This window comes from Parasteatoda tepidariorum, chromosome 6 (genome assembly GCF_043381705.1).
Source record: "Parasteatoda tepidariorum isolate YZ-2023 chromosome 6, CAS_Ptep_4.0, whole genome shotgun sequence".
Lineage (NCBI taxonomy): Eukaryota > Metazoa > Arthropoda > Arachnida > Araneae > Theridiidae > Parasteatoda > Parasteatoda tepidariorum.
Window position 1 is genome coordinate 3,708,356 of NC_092209.1, and position 21,245 is coordinate 3,729,600.

The 21,245-nt window shown below is 30.7% G+C and overlaps 1 protein-coding gene and 5 non-coding genes across 7 annotated transcripts in view; 5 read left to right on the forward strand and 1 right to left on the reverse strand.

Moving 5' to 3' along the window:
• The window catches only part of LOC107448212 (putative inorganic phosphate cotransporter), a 30,297-nt gene extending 15,013 nt beyond the window's left edge, over positions 1-15,284 (reverse strand). The window contains exons 1-5 of one of the 2 annotated variants that reach the window (XM_016063335.4): positions 15,143-15,284; positions 12,921-13,041; positions 4,090-4,307; positions 1,722-1,955; positions 191-374 (exon numbers count right to left, since the gene is read on the reverse strand). In XM_016063335.4, coding sequence (XP_015918821.1) covers positions 191-374; positions 1,722-1,955; positions 4,090-4,307; positions 12,921-12,927 — 643 coding nt within the window. In that variant the 5' untranslated portion in view covers positions 12,928-13,041; positions 15,143-15,284. Of the gene's footprint in view, positions 1-190; positions 375-1,721; positions 1,956-4,089; positions 4,308-7,053; positions 7,699-12,920; positions 13,042-15,142 lie in introns of those variants that run through there. The other variant, XM_016063334.4, reaches the window with a different exon arrangement.
• TRNAT-CGU (transfer RNA threonine (anticodon CGU)) lies at positions 10,221-10,293 on the forward strand. Its single transcript has one exon. It is a non-coding gene; the product is annotated as a tRNA-Thr (tRNA).
• On the forward strand, positions 11,514-11,586 carry TRNAT-CGU (transfer RNA threonine (anticodon CGU)). Its single transcript has one exon. It is a non-coding gene; the product is annotated as a tRNA-Thr (tRNA).
• Positions 11,747-11,819, forward strand: TRNAT-CGU (transfer RNA threonine (anticodon CGU)). Its single transcript has one exon. It is a non-coding gene; the product is annotated as a tRNA-Thr (tRNA).
• Positions 11,981-12,053, forward strand: TRNAA-CGC (transfer RNA alanine (anticodon CGC)). The gene has a single exon. It is a non-coding gene; the product is annotated as a tRNA-Ala (tRNA).
• TRNAT-CGU (transfer RNA threonine (anticodon CGU)) lies at positions 12,222-12,294 on the forward strand. The gene has a single exon. It is a non-coding gene; the product is annotated as a tRNA-Thr (tRNA).
• Positions 15,285-21,245: the final 5,961 nt, after the last annotated feature.

A 21,245-nucleotide genomic window follows, 5' to 3' on the forward strand; every position in this document is an offset into this window, starting at 1 on the left:
GTGTTTTCTTGTATATATATATATATATATATATTAAAATGCATCTTAATTATCTTCAATTTTGTTACCATTTTGAAGAAAAAAATAAGGTCGGGGAAACATATTCCAATTTGGGCTGACAGAATGGTTATGAGAAAACCACAACTACTTTGGCGGATTTTAACGTAGTTTGAATATGTATTATACGCACCAAAGACGTAGAATACAGACGGCCATCCTCCGAGGACATCTGTCACAGAGAGAAGTCCAGAAATAGGCAGAGCAATTACAGTTCCGATTTGAGCTCCAGAGAAGATGACGGTAGAAACTCTGCTTCGCTCACTTTTTGGTGACCACCTGCTTATGGCGACGTTAATTGCTGGGATAGTTATGCCCTAAGAAATAGGATATTTAGTTATATTTATATAGAATATTTAATAATATTTAGATCCTACCCATGTAGTTTGATACGAAATTAATTCTAAAATTTCGGGAAATCGGTAGTCAATATGCTTTTTACGTAAATTTTTCATACTAGTGGGCTGCGCCCCCTGCACGCTAACGCTCGCCAACCCCCGAAAATTGCTACGCAATCTTATATTGTTTACTTCGCAAACCAAGCTTGCTTCGCTCGCTACTAACTTAGGTACATTGCAAATGCACAAAATTCTAAGAATTCAAAACAATCATTCAAATCCATGTAACAACTTTTTTTTTTTTTTTTTTTAAATTAGTATTTTAGGAAAACGTTTCTCTATATAACATAAAATCATAATGATCTGACACCGTTTTCCATTGTTGTCGGCGCATTTTCATTGGCCGGAAAATCACGTGGTTGGATCCAGTTTTCCCCCATTCATTTCCATATTGTTTAGGTTGTCATCAGCAGATCACACTTGGTGAGAATGCTCTCTCTGGTTATTTCAGTTTCCGTTTTTAAAAGCGCTGTATGTTGAGCCATGTCAACTAGATTTGGCATGTGACATTTTTAGCGGCAATCATTGGTCGATTTTCAATCGTTGCCATTCGGGTAGTTGTAATGAGGTTTTTTTTGTCGCCGTGTAAGAGAAATATAAATAGAGAGATTATTGACGGAATGATATTACCATTGAGATATTTGGTAAAACCAGATATGGTATATTTTACGTAATATTAACGGAATTTATTTTATCAACTACCATTTTTTTACGATTGGTTTTGTATATTTTATGAAAGATTGACGAAAGAATATTTACTATTTAGAATTAGTAAAAGTGAATCTGTTGATTGTTGGCGAAGCAAATTTACCATTTAAATTTCGGTTAATTTGACGTTTCAACTTTCGTACATTCTGACGTACTGTTGCAAATAATCTGAAAAAATAACGTACTCATTTTTAAATAGTAAAGGTGGTTGTCAAACATTCGTAAAAGAAATGAATTTGTTTACTTAAAATTTTACTTAAATTTTACGAATGCTTTATAAAATTTAAAGGTGAAATAAACGTGTTTTTGACATAAAATTGATATTTCTTTGCTACCAGGGTAAATATTTGCGAGACTATTTATAGGCAATGGTTTACGGCAGGATGATCTACAACTTTGGCAGGTTTTCGAAAGGTTGCCCTGTAGGCATTCGCCTGATTAATCTGAATGTTACGAATCATTGATATTGAATATTTTGTTAGATTAAACCTCATTAATAGTTTAAAATTTTGTAAAGGTCGTAACTATGCATGCATATTAAAGATATATTTAGCTTACGTCTGCAAGTCCTTGGATGACACGAATGCAGGTTAAAGCAAGACTTCCAAAACTGGCTGTAAGAGGGATTAATAAAGAGATTATTGCTGTAGTCAGTATTCCACAGCCAAATACCCACTTGGCTCCAAATTTTTCAGCAATGATGCCTCCAGGCAACTGTGTCAAAACATAGCCATAATAGTAAGATCCTAGAATTGTGGTCTGCGTTGTGGTGTCCCAGTTGTACTGTTCACCCTAAAATTAAATGAACTTCTCTTAACAGTCAAGAAAAATACTGTTTTAAAACTGAGCAGAAACATAAATTGCATTCGATGTTGCAAAGAATGACTGATTGGTTTGAATTTAGTAATGTCAAGAGTCAGATGCGGTTATTCAGCTCCAAATTTAAGTTAAAATTAATAAATAAATATCACAAGCCAACACTTAGAAAGACAATTAGGCAATTATAATTAAATTTATTATAATTAAATTGATCAAATCGGCAAAATTATAATTAAATTTATTTACTACAGACGACACCACTATGCAGCATCTTTCTTGTGTAAACCACTTGGTGTATTTTGATTATTAGCTATTTGATAAATTAATTTAATTTATTGGTTATCAGTTGATTAATAATTTACATATTGATTTCAGTTCGAAATTCAAATTTAACCTGTAATTAAATTGTTTAAACTTTGTTTATACAGTATCTCTCTGTATACAGTGGTGGCCAAAAGTGTGGACACTTTTTGAAAGTTTCATGTTTTTCAACTTTGTGTGCTTGTAGAGTATATTAATTTTCACTTAAATACAAACGTTTATATATCAAATTGAAGGTAATTTAATGTAGAATTTAATAATAAATANTGAAAAAAATTTTTTCAAATTGATGAATAATTCTGTATTTGGTAAAACGATGGAGAACATCAGAAAGAGGGTAGAGATAAAACTAGTAAATAATGGGAAAAGTGCCGAAAAATGGATAGCTAGATCTAACTTTCATGATCGTACGATATTCAATGAGAACTTGGTAGCTTTACATATGCACAAAACAGTATTAAAATTTAACAAACCAATAACGGTAGGTATGGCTGTTTTGGATCTCTCCAAAACTCTTATGTATGAATTTCATTATAGATATATGAAACAAAAATATTCAAATTCGTTACAGCTTTTATATACCGATACAGATAGCTTCATATATAATATAGAAACTGAAGATGTATATAAGGATATGCTTAAGGATATAGATAAATTTGATACATCAGAATATCCTGAAGATAATATTTATGGAATACCTCTTGTTAACAAGAAGGTCTTAGGGAAAATGAAGGACGAAACGAAAGGGGAAGTTATGTCTGAATTTATAGGTCTTAGATCGAAAATGTATACATATAGAGTAGGGGTTAAAACAATCAAAAAATTAAAGGGAGTGAAACGAGGGGCTATCGAAACTAAAATTGATATAGAAGATTATAAAAGATGTCTTTTTCAAAATAATGAGCTTCTTGTAAAAATGAATTGTATAAGATCAAAGAAACATAATTTGTATAGTATAACACTCAATAAATTGGCTCTATCCCCCCATGACCAAAAGCGCTATGTTTTCGAGGATAAAGTCAGTACTGTCGCTTTTGGACACTATTGCCTACTATAAGTGAATAGAAGAAGAGGAACTGATTGTACTATAGTATTTGAAAGTTAAATTTTTTTTGTACTTGATTATTGTTGTATTAAAGTATCTTGAATCAAATGCCATCTTACTCACTTATGTTAATAAAAAGTTTATTTGAAGCAATTTTAAATGTATATAACTTTCTTCTTTTTTCAAGCATATCCTGTTTATAGATTTATTATTGTTTATTCATTCAATATACGTTTAGGAATTGTAAATTATTTTTAGGTGCTGCATTTATTTTTAAAAAAATTATTCAGTAATTATTTTTTCTTTCTTCCAGGATTATTTTTTCAAAATATTTGTTTAATTTTTCAATAGTAGCATATTTCACAATTGAACTTAGTGTTGTGAGGGAAATGTTAAAGTTAAGGTCCCCCTTTACAATGATCGTTGGTGGTCCAACGGGGTGTGGGAAAACTGAATTTGTAAAAAAGCTCATTGATTATAAAATGATTAATCCTTTCCCTAAAAATATAGTTTGGTGCTATGGAGTGTTTCAAAAACTTTATACAAAAATACCAGGAGTTACATTTAACGAAGGAATTCCTTCCAATATAAATAAATTAACTGATACTTTAATAATAATCGATGATTTAATATATATATATATATATATATATTAAAAATGTTTTAACTCTCGGAATCCTCTCAACTCTTCTGCTGAACTGTAGGGTTCCACGGAACATATTTACTACTATAATTACTTACCTTAAATCCATTGCTCTGAACTAGTTCATTGTCGTAATCCAAATTAAGGCACTCTTTGGTTTCACTATGTGAGTTGTTAGGAAATGCCACTGCCGTTTGGTTCACCATTGCCACTATAGTCATACTGATATTCACCCTCATTGCATATATACTGAACATGCCCAAAAATCCCAACAACACCAAAACATACCTCCTCGGAAAATAATATCTCTCCCATTCTGAAAAAAAAATAGGAATTTATGTGGAGAAATAACGTTGCAATGCATAGATTTATAGGATAAAGCCGGATTCTTTTTTAATGTTTCAAAATCAAATAGCAACAGCAGTATAGTCCTTTCGCCAAGCACTATGGTAGCGGGTTCGAATCTTGTCGTTACCAATCTTGTCGTCTTAGTACTCTCCTTATCCAAATTTTAACTCCGTTGTAATTGTAGTCGTTTTGTTTACGTCACACTAGAGTTGCACACTGAGCTATTTTATTTTATAATAGTCGTTTAACAGTGTTTTATTTTATAACCGCAGTTTAATAGTTCAACAATGTTTACAATCAAAATAGACGACTAATACATTAATAACATTCTTAACGAAGTTTACAAGTAAATGTATTCATTTTGAAATAGTGGAAGATATTCATGAAAAATAAAACTAAAAAAGGACGATAAAATTATTTTTTAACGTTCATAATTAATGTTTAAAAAAACTGCTGTGGCACAGATATGAGGGCGCCCTCCAGATGTGATGCGCTTGACAAATGTGATCTCAGAATTGGTTCGACTGCCCTATTCATTTTATGAAATATTAAAAAACATAATGCTGAAAATATGACTATTAAACATAATATATATATATATTTTTTTTTGCTGAATTAAAAAAATTCTATTTTCATACGCAGCACGCAAAGAAAAAAACAATCTAAATCGCTTTTGATTTAATTATGAGATTTTCAGCAATCGGATTTATTTTTCATGGTTTGCGTTTCGAACCTTATTAACACTTAGACACGGAATTATTATTAAACATTTTATTATTTTGTACCGATTTAGGCTGAAAAATTAAAAATATTGTATTTGGAATTTTAATAATTTATGGTTATGAAATAAAAAAAAATTCAAGTTTGCAATTATTTAGATCTAAGAAAAAGAGTTATTCATCATTGAAATTTCTTTAACGCACAAAATCAATTACTGATAAATTTTTGAATATGATTGTAGCAACATTTAAACTACTTTTTAGTGTTTTATATTTTATTGCAAATATAATTCCGATAATCTAACAGATTTTTGTAGTAACTATTAGATAGTTAAAAAAGGCAAAGCCTATTTTTGCTTGAAATTAGAGAGCCAGAAAAAATATATAAAAGAAATATTGGTGTTCCATCTGCTTTAAAGGGTTAAATTAGCTAATTAATTGGAGCATATGATTTTTAAAGCTACGAAACTAGACTCAAGACAAAACATATTTTTCCGGTATTTCAACATATTAGGATTTCGTGATGTTCAAATAATGAGTGAGGGGATGGCACAAAGATTTTGAAAATATGATTCTAATAGTCTCGGCTGGAGATCGGGTTAAAGTCTGAGCCTTTTAATATTTTAAGTTTTAGTAGCTCTTTTGTTTATATTTTTCTTTTAATGTTTATGTTTTGAGTACTTAGCAATATTACCGCATATAACAAAACTAAACGAAAGCAATTTCGTTTGCAATTATAAAACCTGCTCATCCAGTAATAACTCGATGAAGAAGAACTATTTTTATAATTATTTATTATTTTTCGTTATAAATTAATTTACTAATGATCGAAAAAAATTGTTTTGTATGAAATAGCAGTTAAATTTTAAAGCACGTAATTTTAAAAAGAAAATCATAGTTTGAAAGGTATAGGTAGAATAGTTCTTGAGATATAAAAATTTACATTTACAACTTTTTTGAGCTATACAAAACTGGAGATTACATTGGAGTCAAAACTTTCGATCGCTGTAGCTGAATTCCTCAACAAAAAAAATTTTTATTCATAGAAAGTTCGTTTCTGTGTCTGATTATGCTGTTTAAAATATATTTTGAACCAACTAAGTAGGATAATTAGGGTAAAACTTTTGAAACATTAAGAGTAAACTTAAATACGTAAAAATTCATGATTATGATTAGTAGTTATTAAGAAGCCTACCTTTTTTGCACTGCACAACTATTTAATTGGGTAAAATTACAATAATTAAATTACTTGTATTTTTGTCTATTTATAATATTTTTTGATTCTAGTTTGCTTAAATTAACATATAGTTGAAATATTAACCATAAAATATATTAGTTTAAATGCACTGCAGGCCACGAAAAACATTTAAAAATTTAGAGGAATTACTTTTTTCAACTTTTGCAAGAAATAGAACAACCCAACATATTTGTTATTACTAAATAATTAATAAATAAAACTGAAGTGGTACGATATTACTTGACTAAAAACTTCAATCTTTTCAAAAATATATAAATTAAAAATAGCAGTCTTCTGATTCATATTAGCGAGTCTTAAAAATGAGAGCCTGTTTCAGAGCGCTTGAAACACGTTGACTTTTATTTACAATTTGTATATTTTTGAAGTAAATGAAGGTTTTAATCAAGATTGTTGTTACCTCGACATCGTAACAAAAATATTCATATTTGCTGTTTATTTTTGTCAAGAGAACGATGCCGCTTTATAGCTAAAGCTTTAGATATTATAAAAGTATATATTCTACTGAAATGACAAATTCACTACTATTTTTCAAGATTCCATGAAATAAGAAAACCTTAATATTAAAAAAAATATTCGTGAATAATGAACATAAAATTAGACTTTTAAAATCTGTTGTGCAAAAAGAACAGTAGATACATAATCATTGTGCTTGATTACATATAAATGAAATAAAACGTAGGAATATGTTTACAGAATGAATACATTTTAAGTAGTTTTTATGAAAAAATCTAACTTACTTTGGCTTTTAAACTTTTCAGGAAACGACGGAATAGTTTTTAACATATTTGCCGCAATCCAAGCAAGGTAATTAAAATTTATATTACTAAAAACTCGTTGATTTCTTTCCAATTATAAACTTCATAAAAAGTTATGATCGTAACAAAGTTAGTTTACTACGTGATTTTCCTATTTTAATGTTTCTTTTAATAGGAGACTCAAAAAAAATATTTTTTTTCCGTTGAAAATATAAAACATTCAGTCAAGTTGTCAAAACAATTACAGCGAATGAGTTCATAATCCACAAAATAAGGTAACAAACACCGTGTCAAGAGAAGTTTATAAATTGTCAAAGAAGAATTTTTAAGTATTTTTTCTTCCACAAATTCCATTTTTATACCTTATTCCAAACAAAGAATAAAAAATTGTTGTTTACGAAATTTGGATAAGCTTTTTTCTTTCTAAGGAATTAATTCGTGCAAAATATAGGTCCGCACGAATTGTGACACATCACTAATCTTCTCACCTCGAATTTCTATAATCCCTAACCTACTAACATTATCTTGGTACAAAGCATGGCAAAAAGTAGGCAGTTGAATTTTACGACAACAATGATAAAACTGATGAATAGTTTATTTGGGAAAAAATTTATTTGCCAGCCTATGTATAATCAATATTTTCATGTGATTCATAACTAGATTTGTGACTTAAAATGACCGGAATTTTTATATTCATCTCCCAATCAGGGGGGGGGGCTCCCTGACCGAGCGGTATCGCCGGTCCAAACGCTCTGTTAAGCGTGGAGGTAGCGGGTTCGAATCCCGCCGTAACCCTGGATGCATTCTTTGTGATGTCTTTCTCTGAATTGTTCTATCTGTATTTTCTACTTGACAATGACTTATAAGCCTATATTGAGCACACAAGTCAGCAAATGTATGTAATTTCAGTAAATCAATCAATCCAATGAGGGGAACCAGGTATGAATCCCAGTGGTGGCTGGCTGTTACGAATTGTGCTCCCAGCTCACACTGAACATAGTGCTGACATATCGATTCAGGGGTTCATAATCCCCTCCCCATCTGGCTAACTGTGGGAAGTTTGATTGGTTTTTCCATGTAACGCAAATGTTTGTTGGTTTCATCACCAAAGTCCTCAGTAAAGGCTAGTTTGTTCCTATGTTTGATCTAAGAACTCCTTTGTCTTCTGGGTTGAGTTCATGTTTCGAAGGCTACGGAGTTGATTACTGATAGTTGCTAACTTTAAATTGGGTCGTCTGTTCAATGCCGGTTACAAAATAAAATAAAAATTACGGTCATTTTGCATTTAATATCATTTTTACTACATTTAAATTTAAAGATAATTTACACATACATTTTGTATACCAATATGAACATAAATGAATTGAATTAAGAATGAGTTGAAACACTGTCAGGTGTTGTTACGGTTATTTTACGTAGTATCAACTCGTACCGAGTGAATATTAAGAAGACGGTGTTATTAACTAAGTCTTGCCCATATTTTTTTTATCTGTATACAAATAACCAAATATGGATAAACTATAACGATAAACAATTAGGCTTATAAGATGTTTTTGTATCCAACGCATAGGTCTGTATATGTATGTGTGGTTCTAGTGTAAAATCTCCTCGACACCTTTGGCCGAAATCAAACTTTCATGATAAGTTAATTTTGCGAATATACAGCGTCACAGATTATTTTAACCATACGTTCTAAAACACTAATTTCAACAATTTTTTTTAAAAAAAAGTTAACCTTTTGTTTTAAATTCGATAAAATATTACAGGTTATAATGTAACTGGGTACAATATGAAATGATTTGGTGTGAATTAGAAGCACTTTGCATAGTTTTTCCTGTTCGACTTGATAGTACACAAATATCTTGCGGATACCAATAAATAAGTGAATAAATATTGCGAAACAAACAGCTCCTGAAACACTAGTCTTTAAATTGCAGATGATTTTTTTCCAACTCTCACGACTAAGCCGCGATGGCTCAGGGGATAGAACGTGCGCCTTCCAAAGAGGTGAACCTGGCTCGAATCCCGGTGATGGCTGTTCGATACGAATTCCGCATCCAGCTTGCACTGACCATTATGCTGACATGAAATATCCTCAAAGACAGATGGATCATGGGTCAGAGTCCCCTTGCAGTCAGATTGATCGTGGGAAGTTCTCGTGGTCTTCCTTTCCATGTAGCACAAATGCGGGTTAGTTCCAACAAAAGTCCTCCACGAAGGCAAATTTCTTCCAATACTTAATCCAGGAGTTCCCTTGTCTTCTGGGTTGGGTACAAAATAACAAGGCTACGTTTTTGAAGATTAGTAGGAGTAAACCCTAAAATTGGATCGGCTGTTCAACGACGGTTATAAAATAAAATAAAATAAAACCTCACGACTGACAGCTAAGATGGTTCAGGGAATGGAGCGTTCACTTCCCAATAAAGTGAACCGGGTTAGAATCCCCTTGCCGTCATGCTAATTGTGGGAAGTTTTCGTGGTTTTCTCTCGGTGTAATGCAGATACGGGTTACTTCCATTAAAAAGTTCTCCATAAAAGCATATTTCTCCGAACACTTGCTACGAAAATCACCCTATCTTCTGGATAGGGAGAAAAATTACTAGTCTCCGGAGATGAAATTCGGTAGTCGTAAACCTTGGTCGGCTGTTCAACGACGGTTATAAAAATCTCACGACTGGTTGCGACTGCTTTTTTAATGTTTTCATAACATAGTGCAAAACTAATAGGCGTGGGGAGGGTTAAAGTATTCATCCAAAACAGCTTTGACTTCAGTTCGAATCCCCTTGCTAAAGGATTGACGACTGATCTTATTGCATTCTCTTGAATCATAACTAAGTAGCTAGAATTTTTTTCTAACGTAATGTCTCCGGTTGCTGCAGAGTTATTTGAGTCCGAGCTAGGTAGGATGGTTTTGGAGCATGATATGGAAGCACTCTGATTAATACCATAATCTGCCGATTGTGGTAGTTGCAGTGTACAGTGCGCAATAAAACGTATCACATTGAATAACTTTAGAACTTTTTTTTTCAAAAAAAAGTGAGGACTCAAATGTATTTAATTTGTAAAAATTTTGTTGAATGAAACATGCCATCTAAAAGATTAATCTATATTACAAAATAGTGCATTATTATTTCTGATAGCGCATCCGAGCCATCATAGCTCAGTGGTTAGAGCACTGGTCTCGTAAACCAGGGGTTGTGAGTTCAATCCTCACTGGTGGCTGGCATATATATCGTTTAAGTCATTCTCTCATTTGCTTAAAGCAGTGAGGACTCAAATTATTTTATAATTTTATTTAATTTCTAAAAATGCTGATGAATGGAGCATATTATCTGGAAGATTATTCCATGCTAGGAGGCTCCTCCCCTGTTCGCTAACGCTCGCCAATCCCCGAGAATTGCTACGCAATCCTATGGGGTTCACGCCATGAACCATGGCTCGCTGCGCTCGCTCGCCAATGAACACAATGTTCTAGCACAAAGACATAGTATTATTATCATCAAAGACATAGTATTTTATCATCAAAAACATAGTATTGTACTTATGTAGAAGAATTCTATCAATGTTTTTATTGGCTTTTAAAAAAGTATATTAGCTATTTAGATTGTACAGTCCGCAAAAAAAAAAAGATATCACCCTGAATAACTTTCGTTCTAATGATCGGATTTTCACGAACTAAGTGTCAATCTTAATGGTTCCGGGGGGTGACCTCAAATATGCTAATTAATTAGAGCTAATTATTAATTAAGTTACGAAATCATACACAAAAACGTACTTTCTCTGAATAAACATGTATTTTTTTTTACAAATTTGGAATCCAGACACTTGAATTATGGGGAGGGGGTAGACAAAATTTTGAAAAAATTGTGTCTTAAATTGGGTCACAATAAAGGTTTATATATTTGGCGATAGTTCAGAAAACCGCCAGAAGAAGTCGCCAGCGTAAATTAATATTTTAAGGTAACCTATTGACTAATTCAAATTTCACTAGGTTGCTAAGCAACCAATTTCTGACTGTAAAAAAAAATTTAAATAAAGAAATATCTCAAAGTTTCTAGGATATAAACAATTTTTAAGCTAATTTCTGTCCAAAAAAAAAATTTTTTTTTTATTTTAATCTCCTTTGAAAAGAAAATTTGAATCGATTTATAAATTATTTATGATTTTCTAAGTTTTTAGAATTTAAATACATGAACTTTTTATCTGATACTATTTAGATTATGTTGTTTTTGTCATAAAAATTCGAGGATTTCATACTGAAATCAAATTAACATAACTTATTATGGCTATATACACAATTTTAGGGATAATCATTTTTACAGCTTTAATCGAGTGTTCTAGGCAAGAAAGTTTGAAGAATAAAAAGTGCTTGAAAAATAAAATGTATATTGTATAGTAATTCCAATGCGTATTCACAAGGTTTTCTATAATTTACGATTAGAGCCATCATAGCTCAGTGGTTAGAGCAATGGTCTCGTAAACCAGGGGTCGTGAGTTCAATCCTCACTGGTGGCTGGTTCTTTTAAATTATTCTCTCTTTTGCTTAAAGCGTGAGGACTCAAATTAATTTCTAATTTTATTTAATTTCTAAAACTGCTGATAAATGGAGCATATTATCTGGAAGATTATTCCATATTACAAAATAGTGTATTGTTATTTTTGATAGCGCATCAGAGCCATCATAGCTCCGTGGTTAGAGCAATGGTCTCGTAAACCAGGGGTCGTGAGTTCAATCCTCACTGGTGGCTGGTTCTTTTAAATTATTCTCTCTTTTGCTTGAAGCAGTGAGGACTCAAATTATTATCTAATTTTATTTAATTTCTAAAAATGCTGATAAATGGAGCATATTACCTGGAAGATTATTCCATATTACAAAATAGTGTATTGTTATTTTTGATAGATCATCAGAGCCATCATAGCTCAGTGGTTAGAGCACTGGTCTCGCAAACCGGGGGTCGTGAGTTCAATCCTCACTGGTGGCTGGCATGTATATCATTTAAGTCAATCTCTCTTTTGCTTAAAGCAGTGAGGACTCAAATTATTATATAATTTTATTTAATTTCTAAAAATGCTGATGAATGGAGCATATTATCTGGAAGATTATTCCATATTACAAAATAGTGTATTGTTATTTTTGATAGCGCATCCGAGCCATCATAGCTCAGTGGTTAGAGCACTAGTCTCGTAAACCAGGGGTCGTGAGTTCAATCCTCACTGGTGGCTGGCATGTATGTCATTTAAATCATTCTTGCTTTTTTTTAAGATGTAAGATTCAGATTAAAATGAAATTTTATTTAATTTTTAAAAAATTTGATCGATGGATCATATTATCTGAAAGATTATTCACGAAAATGTTTGTGACTGGTAGATACCCTATTTCAACTGAAGCATGTACCTCACAATTTTTTAAACTTTCCGAGTTTGTTTTTCTTTAGTAGTAGTAAAATTAAAATAGTATAACAGACGCATGTAGATAAATATTTTCTATTTTTAGGAGGCCTACCTTTTTATTTATATTTAAATTTAGATGTATTGGTGATCTGAAACATTTTAACTAATTTTAATTTTAATGAAGAATAAATTTTACTATCACGATGAATAGTAACATTTTATTTTATGTGAATGGCGTGATATTTTATTTTTGCATTCATCGTGATATAAACGAGTATGTGTAGTTTTATAAAAAATACGTAAAGCAACAGAATAAATATCATAATTTTTCAATGTATTACTAAAATTGTTGATTTAACAACCTGTCTTGAATAAAATGTATAGGTTATAAATGCAAATTGTATTTTAATCAAATAGTCGAATATAGTAAATTAAAATTAAACAATTCATATACTTACCTAGCATTGAACTTTCGTTTGTTGCTTATTATATGTCTTGTTTTTAACGAACTACTTTGATATTTGAAAACATGCCAATTTTTCTTCTGCTTCTTAAATATTAAATATTTTATCTTGAAAGCTGGAAAAATAAACACTAGTCATCATTCAAAAAAAAAACAATGAGACAAATAGCTTACAGTCAGACGGAGTTGCACATTCCTCAAAAAAAAAATAATAAACAGCCAACCGTGAGTAACTTTTGATTTAATGATCTGTCCTCACGTTCTAGTACTCAATCTGAATGTTTAGGGGGGATAACTTCAAATATACCAATTTATTAGCTCAGACGATATTTAAAATTATGAAATCAGACATGAAAATTTACTTTTCTGAATTTTTTGGATTTGGATTTTTGACCTCTAAAACATAGGTGGTAGACCCAATCTGGAACATATGGTCCCAAATAGTTTATTCGGGAGAGTGATCCAATGTTTGGACTTTTATTATTATACGTATCTCGAGAACTTTTTAGCAAATTGAGAAACATTTGCACATATTTATAAATTCGTTTATCCAAAGATGATTCCATGTAAAAAAGTAGCTTTAAGTAAATATTTATTATTTTTATCTTTTTTATTTAATAATAGTAGAAAAACTTTTGAATTGTAAGACATGTATTTTTTCACATGATTTTAAAGAGTGCAATTTTGCAAGGAAAAATGCAAAATTTGAGCGAAATCTACCGAATAGCAACAGATTTTTGTCTTATTTAAAAAAATTTCTTGCAAAATTACATTCGCTAAAATTATGTGAAAATTAGTAGACTCAACTATTTAATAATTTCCGATTTTTATTATATAAAATAGTAAAAAATAATAAATAATTCCTGAAGGTTTTTTTTGGCACGGAATTATCTGGGATAAACGAATTTTATAAATTTTGACTTAAAAAAATTTTTTTTAAATTCGTTTCAAACGTTCTCAAGATATGGCAAAATATGCAAAAAGTAAAATTAATATTAAGGGGTTCAAATTTTGAAAGCTAGAAATGGTTTTCGTACCAATTGTATTCCTTTTTTTTAGGAAACAAATTATCCTGAGTTATTCCTGCCTACCGTGCCAATGCCATTGCGCACAGTGTACCTAGCCTTTGGTGCTATCTGCTCCTTCATCGAAAGTAAAAAGAAATTAAAGGGAAAAATTCCGGCTACCATTTTCAGATTTATTAGAGCAGTTTTACTTGAACATTTAGAGTGATAGAAAATTTTATGAGTTACTTTGCTGATGCATTATGATTTACATTTACTACCCGGAAATTCTAGCCAAATAAAAACTCGAGTTTTACTGAATAGGTTCAAACACTGAATAGGTTCACGAACTCAAAACCGTTTATACACAATTTGTTACATAAATTTTAAGTTAAGTTAGAAATATTGAAAAAAACATAGAAAATGATACAATAAATATTTATGAAACGAGAAGAAAAATTATTAAAATAAAATATTTTTAAAAAATAATTAAAAAGCTGGAAATCAAAATAACGAAAAGACATAATCTCGTCATCACACGATTATATCCGCAAAAAGAAATTTTAATTTTTTATTTTTTAAATAAAACTCTTTTTTTTTCTTTCATTCTTTTTTTTAAAATATTTTATGAGTTCTATATACTTTCAGCTTATGAGCAATATATATATATATATATANAATAAATTTAAAATAAAACTTAAACAGGTGAGAAACGAAGTTAGGAAAAGATATAATCTCGTCATCAGCCCACACTATTATATCCGCTAAAAAGAGTGCTTTCTAATATCGTTTTAGTATAACCAAAGCAAAATATATCAATACAATAGTGTGAGGAGCACCCAGAAAAATTGAAATGAAAATAGAACATGTTAGGCAAAAAAAAAGTAAAATAAATATTTATTCCTATTTTAAGGGAAATTTAATAGTTCATATGAGAGAAGAAAATTTCTTACATATAACATAATTTTTCATATTTTCTGGATTTTCATTCTCCGACCCCTGTTGTTAATAATATGCTGATGTGCAAAGATATTGCAGATTATTATATATTTTTCACAACAATTATCTTTTGTCTACTACTTGGGAAATATTTCCCGGAAAATGTATAAAATGTTATTGGTCAATTATATCAACATATTCGGCATCATTACTGCTAAAAGTAACTATCTGCTATGGATAATTAATATTGTCATAAAACTATTCTAAGACTTACTTTACATGAAGGGTAGATACATCTTCTGGCTTTTGAGGATTTATAAACATTCCTGTTGCATGAAGAGGAAGAGAAGGGGTAAAAATCAGGTTTTCGAAATTAAGCACAGAACAAGAAGTGGTTCAAATTGTTTCGAGACCTTGACATAGGATTAATCAAAGAAAAAAAAATTTCGACTCTTCATTTTGAAAAGTCATCTTGAAAAGTCAAAGTCATCATTAAGTAGCACTGTTTGAATTCTTTTCTTTAAATCTGATAAATTTCTTTAAATCTTAAGACCTGATATGTCACGCTGCAAGCACAGCCTGGAAATTGTTTTTATAAAAATAGCTACATTTTTAAAAATATGCATACTGTGAATTATTAATATCTGCTAAATATTTTTTTTTCATTTCGTTTAAGGGGGTGTGAAAATTTTAAAACTAATTTTATAAAAACAATTTGAAATTATCTTTATGAAATTTTAAGTAGTTTTGAGAAAATTTCGTCACCGTGCCAGTTTTCAGGCTCTTGGCGTAAAATTTTATTTTTGTAAATGAACTCGTATCAGACTCTTCATTTTGAAAAGTCATGTTGCTGTTTCAACTCATGCGACTCATTCAAACGTGAAAGTAATTATTAATAAAAATGCAATATCAATCAGGCAAATTGTTGCCCACCTTTTCTTTTTTTAATTACAAGTGTTGGAAGACGATTCACCAAGTTTGAAATTAACTACACGAAAATATCTTATATCAGTTCAAAAATCTCATGCGCAAAAAAAATGTTCCCCTAAGTTATTGATATTATACGAGTTTATGCATTTCTGTTCTGCGGTTTATAAGAGTAAAATGCAATACTATTAGTATGTTAAGAAATAAAAACAAAATTAAACTTTACGTGATTTTTCCTAATTTAGAAATATTTTAATATTTACAAATGTCTGATTCGTGATTTTTTTTCTTGAATTGTTTACTCAACATGCATTAAAGAAAAATATTAGATGACAATAAGAGTTTGTGAGAAATAAAGGTACTAAGCCAAAGACTAGCATAAAATGTTTTAGATATTTATCTGCATTAATCTATTACGGGATATTTACTTAACATACATGAGATATTGCTATATGAGCTTGAAAGAATTAAAGTTACCTAACATTAGACTAGCCTAGGCTTGTCTTAATTTTATGCATAGTTAAGATTATTTTATATTTTCTGCTTTAATAAGTAAATAATTTTAAAGATTTTCCTCATACATTAAAAATATTTTTATATAAATTTCAAGTCTTGAAAATATATTTTAATAGTAGCTAAAATCCATGCTATAGTATCATTAAACAAACAATCTATAATATTTTTAAGCAAGCTATAATACATATATTGATAATAATTTTTTGCTTTCATAATATATATATTAGTGTCACTTATTTTTACGTGGATATAATTTTTACTTAAAGTATTTAAATTTTCTATAATAACGTATTATCTAAATATGTGATATCTTATCAAAGAATGAAACTGGATTTACACAAATTCAGAAAGAGACAAGAAATAAGTAAATAACATTTAAAATAATAAATTAAAATAGAAAAGAGCTAAAAGCAGCTAAACCCAAATTTGTTTTATTTTAATTTAAAAAGTCTGAAATACGAAGAATATTTTAAGATATGTGTGTTAGCAAGACAGTACTTCATCAGAAGACACTCTGCGTGCCAACACACAGGAGCCTTTCTGTATTCGGTGGCAATACCAAAATCTGACAGTGCCCCGAGGCCCCATAGCGGAAAAATAAATAAAGATAAAGTTACAGTTAGAATAACCAAATAAAAATAAAATGTAAATTGCCAAGTTTTTGAGAAAACTTAGAACTAAATCAAGTGCTGACCCCTTTCGAAAATCTTGAAACATCTTGCACTAGATTTATTTCTTAATGATTAGGTAATTTATGTCAAGGTCTTTCAATCATGACCTTGTGCTCGCAACATATTTCGAAATTCAAAACTCTTTCTTTCCAGTTAGCATACTTTTCTCAAAAGAATTCAAGATAAGATTTCATCTCAGAAAGATTTACAATACTAAAGTCAACAAAGTATACGATCGAAACAAAGATTACTCTATTGTTCAATGTTCTAAATATGTTAAAAAAAAACTGCTTCTTAATGCAATAAAATAGTAATTTTTTTAAAGAAAAACTAATACCTAATGTTTTTAGTTTCAATTCTCACCTTTTAGCCCGTTGAATGCCATGGGGGTCACCGGTGAAAGGCACTGAGTTTGTTCGGAGCGACACGGGGGTCACCGGTGACCGCAGACCCCCCGTTATTAGAAACACTTAATTCCAGTTAATTTTTACTGTTTTTTTTAAATTATTATCGTTACTAAAATGGTTTGAAGAAAAAAATGCAATATAGAACACACAAAAATAGTTTTATTTATATACACAGAGATACCAACGGACAGCGAATAAATATTTTCAAGTGGTTGCTTATTAATTGTGATTCTGGATTTAATAAATTCAATTTAGAAGAATTTTATTAGACCTTTTAAGAATTACCAAAATCTGTCTAATATTTGCAAATTTAGCTTGTAATTACTTACCATGTGGCCAGACGAGCGAGCCATGTAAAATTAGCTTGACATTCAACGTGTTAAAGCTAGAGTTTCGTTTCAAGAAGAAAAAAAAAGTGATAGCATATTCAATTAGTTCATGGTGAGGATTAAGCTTGCAGAAACAAGGTACCTCTACTGTATTGACGTTTTTGTATTTGGATCAGAAATACAAGGCTGCCAACTTTCTACGCCTTTTGTAAAAATTTATTCTTGTGATAGCTAAGCTTATAATTTAATGTATATTTTTTTTATTCATTTAAACTTATTTTCCTCCCAACTGCACGTAAATTAAAAGCTCATATGTATTACCACTTTGTCCCAGCTCTTTCGTGGTAAGGCTTTTAAAATGTTGCCATAATTGCCACAAATTGTGAAATCTTCAGTTTTTAAATATCTACCACTCTATGAAATACTTTGCAAAAGGAGTCGTAGTTGACAGGCAGCATGACTATATGACACGTTGGCTTTTTAAAGTTAAAGTTGTATATAGCAGGAAGAGATATCCATTTGGTATACATGTTACGGTGAATGACCGAAGTCTCGAAAATGTCGACATTCACCGGTGAATGTCAACATTCACGTAGTCGCTTGGTGTATGTCCGAAATATTTTCCAAATACCCTTATTTCTGACTTTCACCGGTGAATGTCAACAATCACATAGTCGCTTTGGTGAATGTCCGAAATATTTTTTACATTCGATTTGATATGAATTTATTCGTGGTATTCGATATTTTAATACTTACTGCCGATAGATCAGAAGAAACATCAGTGTTTGGAGTATCGGGCCATACATTTACATTTGCCTGGTATACATTTGCTCGGTATACCCTACACTGATGTTTTCTTAAGGTTAAGTGACACTGCCCGGTATACACCAAGTATCGGGCAAATATATACCAGGGCAATGGCACTTGACCTTAAAAATACATCAGTGTAGGGTATACCGAGCAAATGTATACCGGGCAGTGGCACTTAACCTTAAAAAACATCAGTGTAGGGTATACCGGGCAGTGACACCTAACATTAAGTGGCTCGGTATACCCTACACTGATGTTTTTTTAAGTCCAAGTGCCATTGCCCGGTATATATTTGCCCGATACTCCAAACACTGATGTTTCTTCTAATCTATCGTCCGTAAGTATTTAAATATAGAATAAATATATCAAATAAATTTAATAATATAAACGAATAAATTAATATAAAATTGGATATAACAAATATTTCGAACATTCACCAAAGCGACTATGTGATTGTTGACATTCACCGGTGAGAGTCGACATTCTCCAGATTTCGGTCATTCACCGTAACATATACAAATTTATGCTACCTTCTTTTTTCAGGTATTAATTTTGTGTTTCGGATTAAATGGGTCATTTAATTGATTTCTGTTAAACTCTCTGACGTAATCTTATTACTCTTCCCGTTGGGTAAACAAAATATGATTTGACGTGGATACCAACTGCTACGTTTTCTGCAAAACTTTAGCGAATTAAATAGTAAAACTTGCAGACTAAGAATAATTTCGCCCACGCCCTATAAGAATCACCACGAGTTTACCAGGCTTGAAAGTGAGACGGACAAGAGAAAACGCTGGTAGTAGAACTATTTCAATAATAGATAATTTTTTGAAAGAGTAAATCCATTCTAAACAATAAGCAATTTACTGCTATTTATCTTTACTCGAAAAAGAAGCAATTTAATATATAAATTGTATTCGTTAGAAAAAATTAGTAGTTATAGATACTTTATTATTCCCGCAAATTGGATAAAAATAAGAATAGCTAAAAATTAAATGTTAAAAGTTTTTTCTATTTTGCGTCTTGATTATAGATGGACTTTTCAGTCCTGGAGTTAACTGCTTAGTCATAGTCTTAAATTTACTCAAGGCTTTTAGGTCCCTCAGGGGCTTTAAACCTTTTCATTGGTACGAACAGAGTTGATAATACAATAGTGATTTGCAGGACTGAAAGCCTACATATGTACCAAAACGGAAAAGAGCAAAAACTGGTACGAAAGATATTTCATTCTGGTATGTTTTTTTTTTACGAGAAACAATAATTTTTGTAACTACCAAGATTTTTTTACAATTATGGCATATATATAAAACTGCTTCGTTCCGAAGCAAGTGTAGATATTGTTTAATAGTTTAAAAAAAAAAGAATAGGTTAACTACACCCGAAAACAAGTAAAAACCGAAATGGTTTTTTCTACCAGTCTGTCTTCTTTTTCCATCTCACTTTCACCCATGATGATTATAAAAATAAAAGGATACAATGATCATGAATTAGAAATAAGTTGCCTTAATCGCAACGCTTATTAAATTAAAGGGAGTATATATTACAGGATTCTTACGCACCTAGAAAAAAATAATAACTGGTATCAATTTTGTTGCAAAGAAGCTGAAAATTTCTTAATATTAGTTTTCACTATCAAATTAAAATTTCATATCCTCCACATTCGGATCTTCATTTATTTACTTAGAGAAAAAAATATTCTGGCAGAAACAATCATAATAATAAACGAAATTCATTAATATTACTACCACTTTTTTTAATTTTTTCCAGATGCATATGACCCCNCGGTCTCTTTTCTTTATGGTGCTTCTGTGTACGTCACCGCTTCAGGAAAGCATTTCCGACCCCACATTGCTATATGATTTCGAGTCGTCAGGGTGCCCCCTACCCCTCTTAGAAGTTCTGAAACGCTTAACTGAGACACCCTGTAGATGGACTTTCCAGTCCTGGAGTTATCTGCTTAGTCATAGTCTTAAATTTACTCAAGGCTTTTTGGTCCCTCAGGGGCTTTAAACCTTTTCATTTTTACGAACAGAGTTGATAATACAATAGTGATTTGCAGGAGTGAAAGCCTACATATGTACCAAAACGGAAAAGAGCAAAAACTGGCACGAAAGATATTTCATTCTGGTATGTTTTCTTTTACGAGAAACAATAATTTTTGTAACTACCACGATTTTTTTACAATTATGACATATATATAAAACTGCTTCGTTCCGGAGGAAGTGTAGAAATTGATTAATAGTTTAATAAAAAGAATAGATTAACTACACCCGAAAACAAGTAAAAACCGAAATGGTTTTTTCTACCAGTCTCTCTTCTTTTTCCATCTCACTTTCACCCATGATGATTATAAAAACAAAAGGATACAATGATCATGAATTAGAAATAAGTTGCCTTAATCGCAGCGCTTATTAAATGAAAGGTAGTATATATTACAGGATTCTTACGCACCTAGAGAAAAATAATAACTGGTATCAATTTTGTTGCAAAGAAGCTGAAAATTTCTTAATATTAGTTTTCACTATCAAATTAAAATTTCATATCCTCCACATTCGGATCTTCATTTATTTACTTAGAGAAAAAATATTCTGGCAGAAACAATCATAATAATAAACGAAACTCATTAATATTACTACCACTTTTTTTAATTTTTTCCAGATGCATATCCCCCGTATTAAATGTAAATCGACTAGTCACCAGTAACGTTATAAATATTA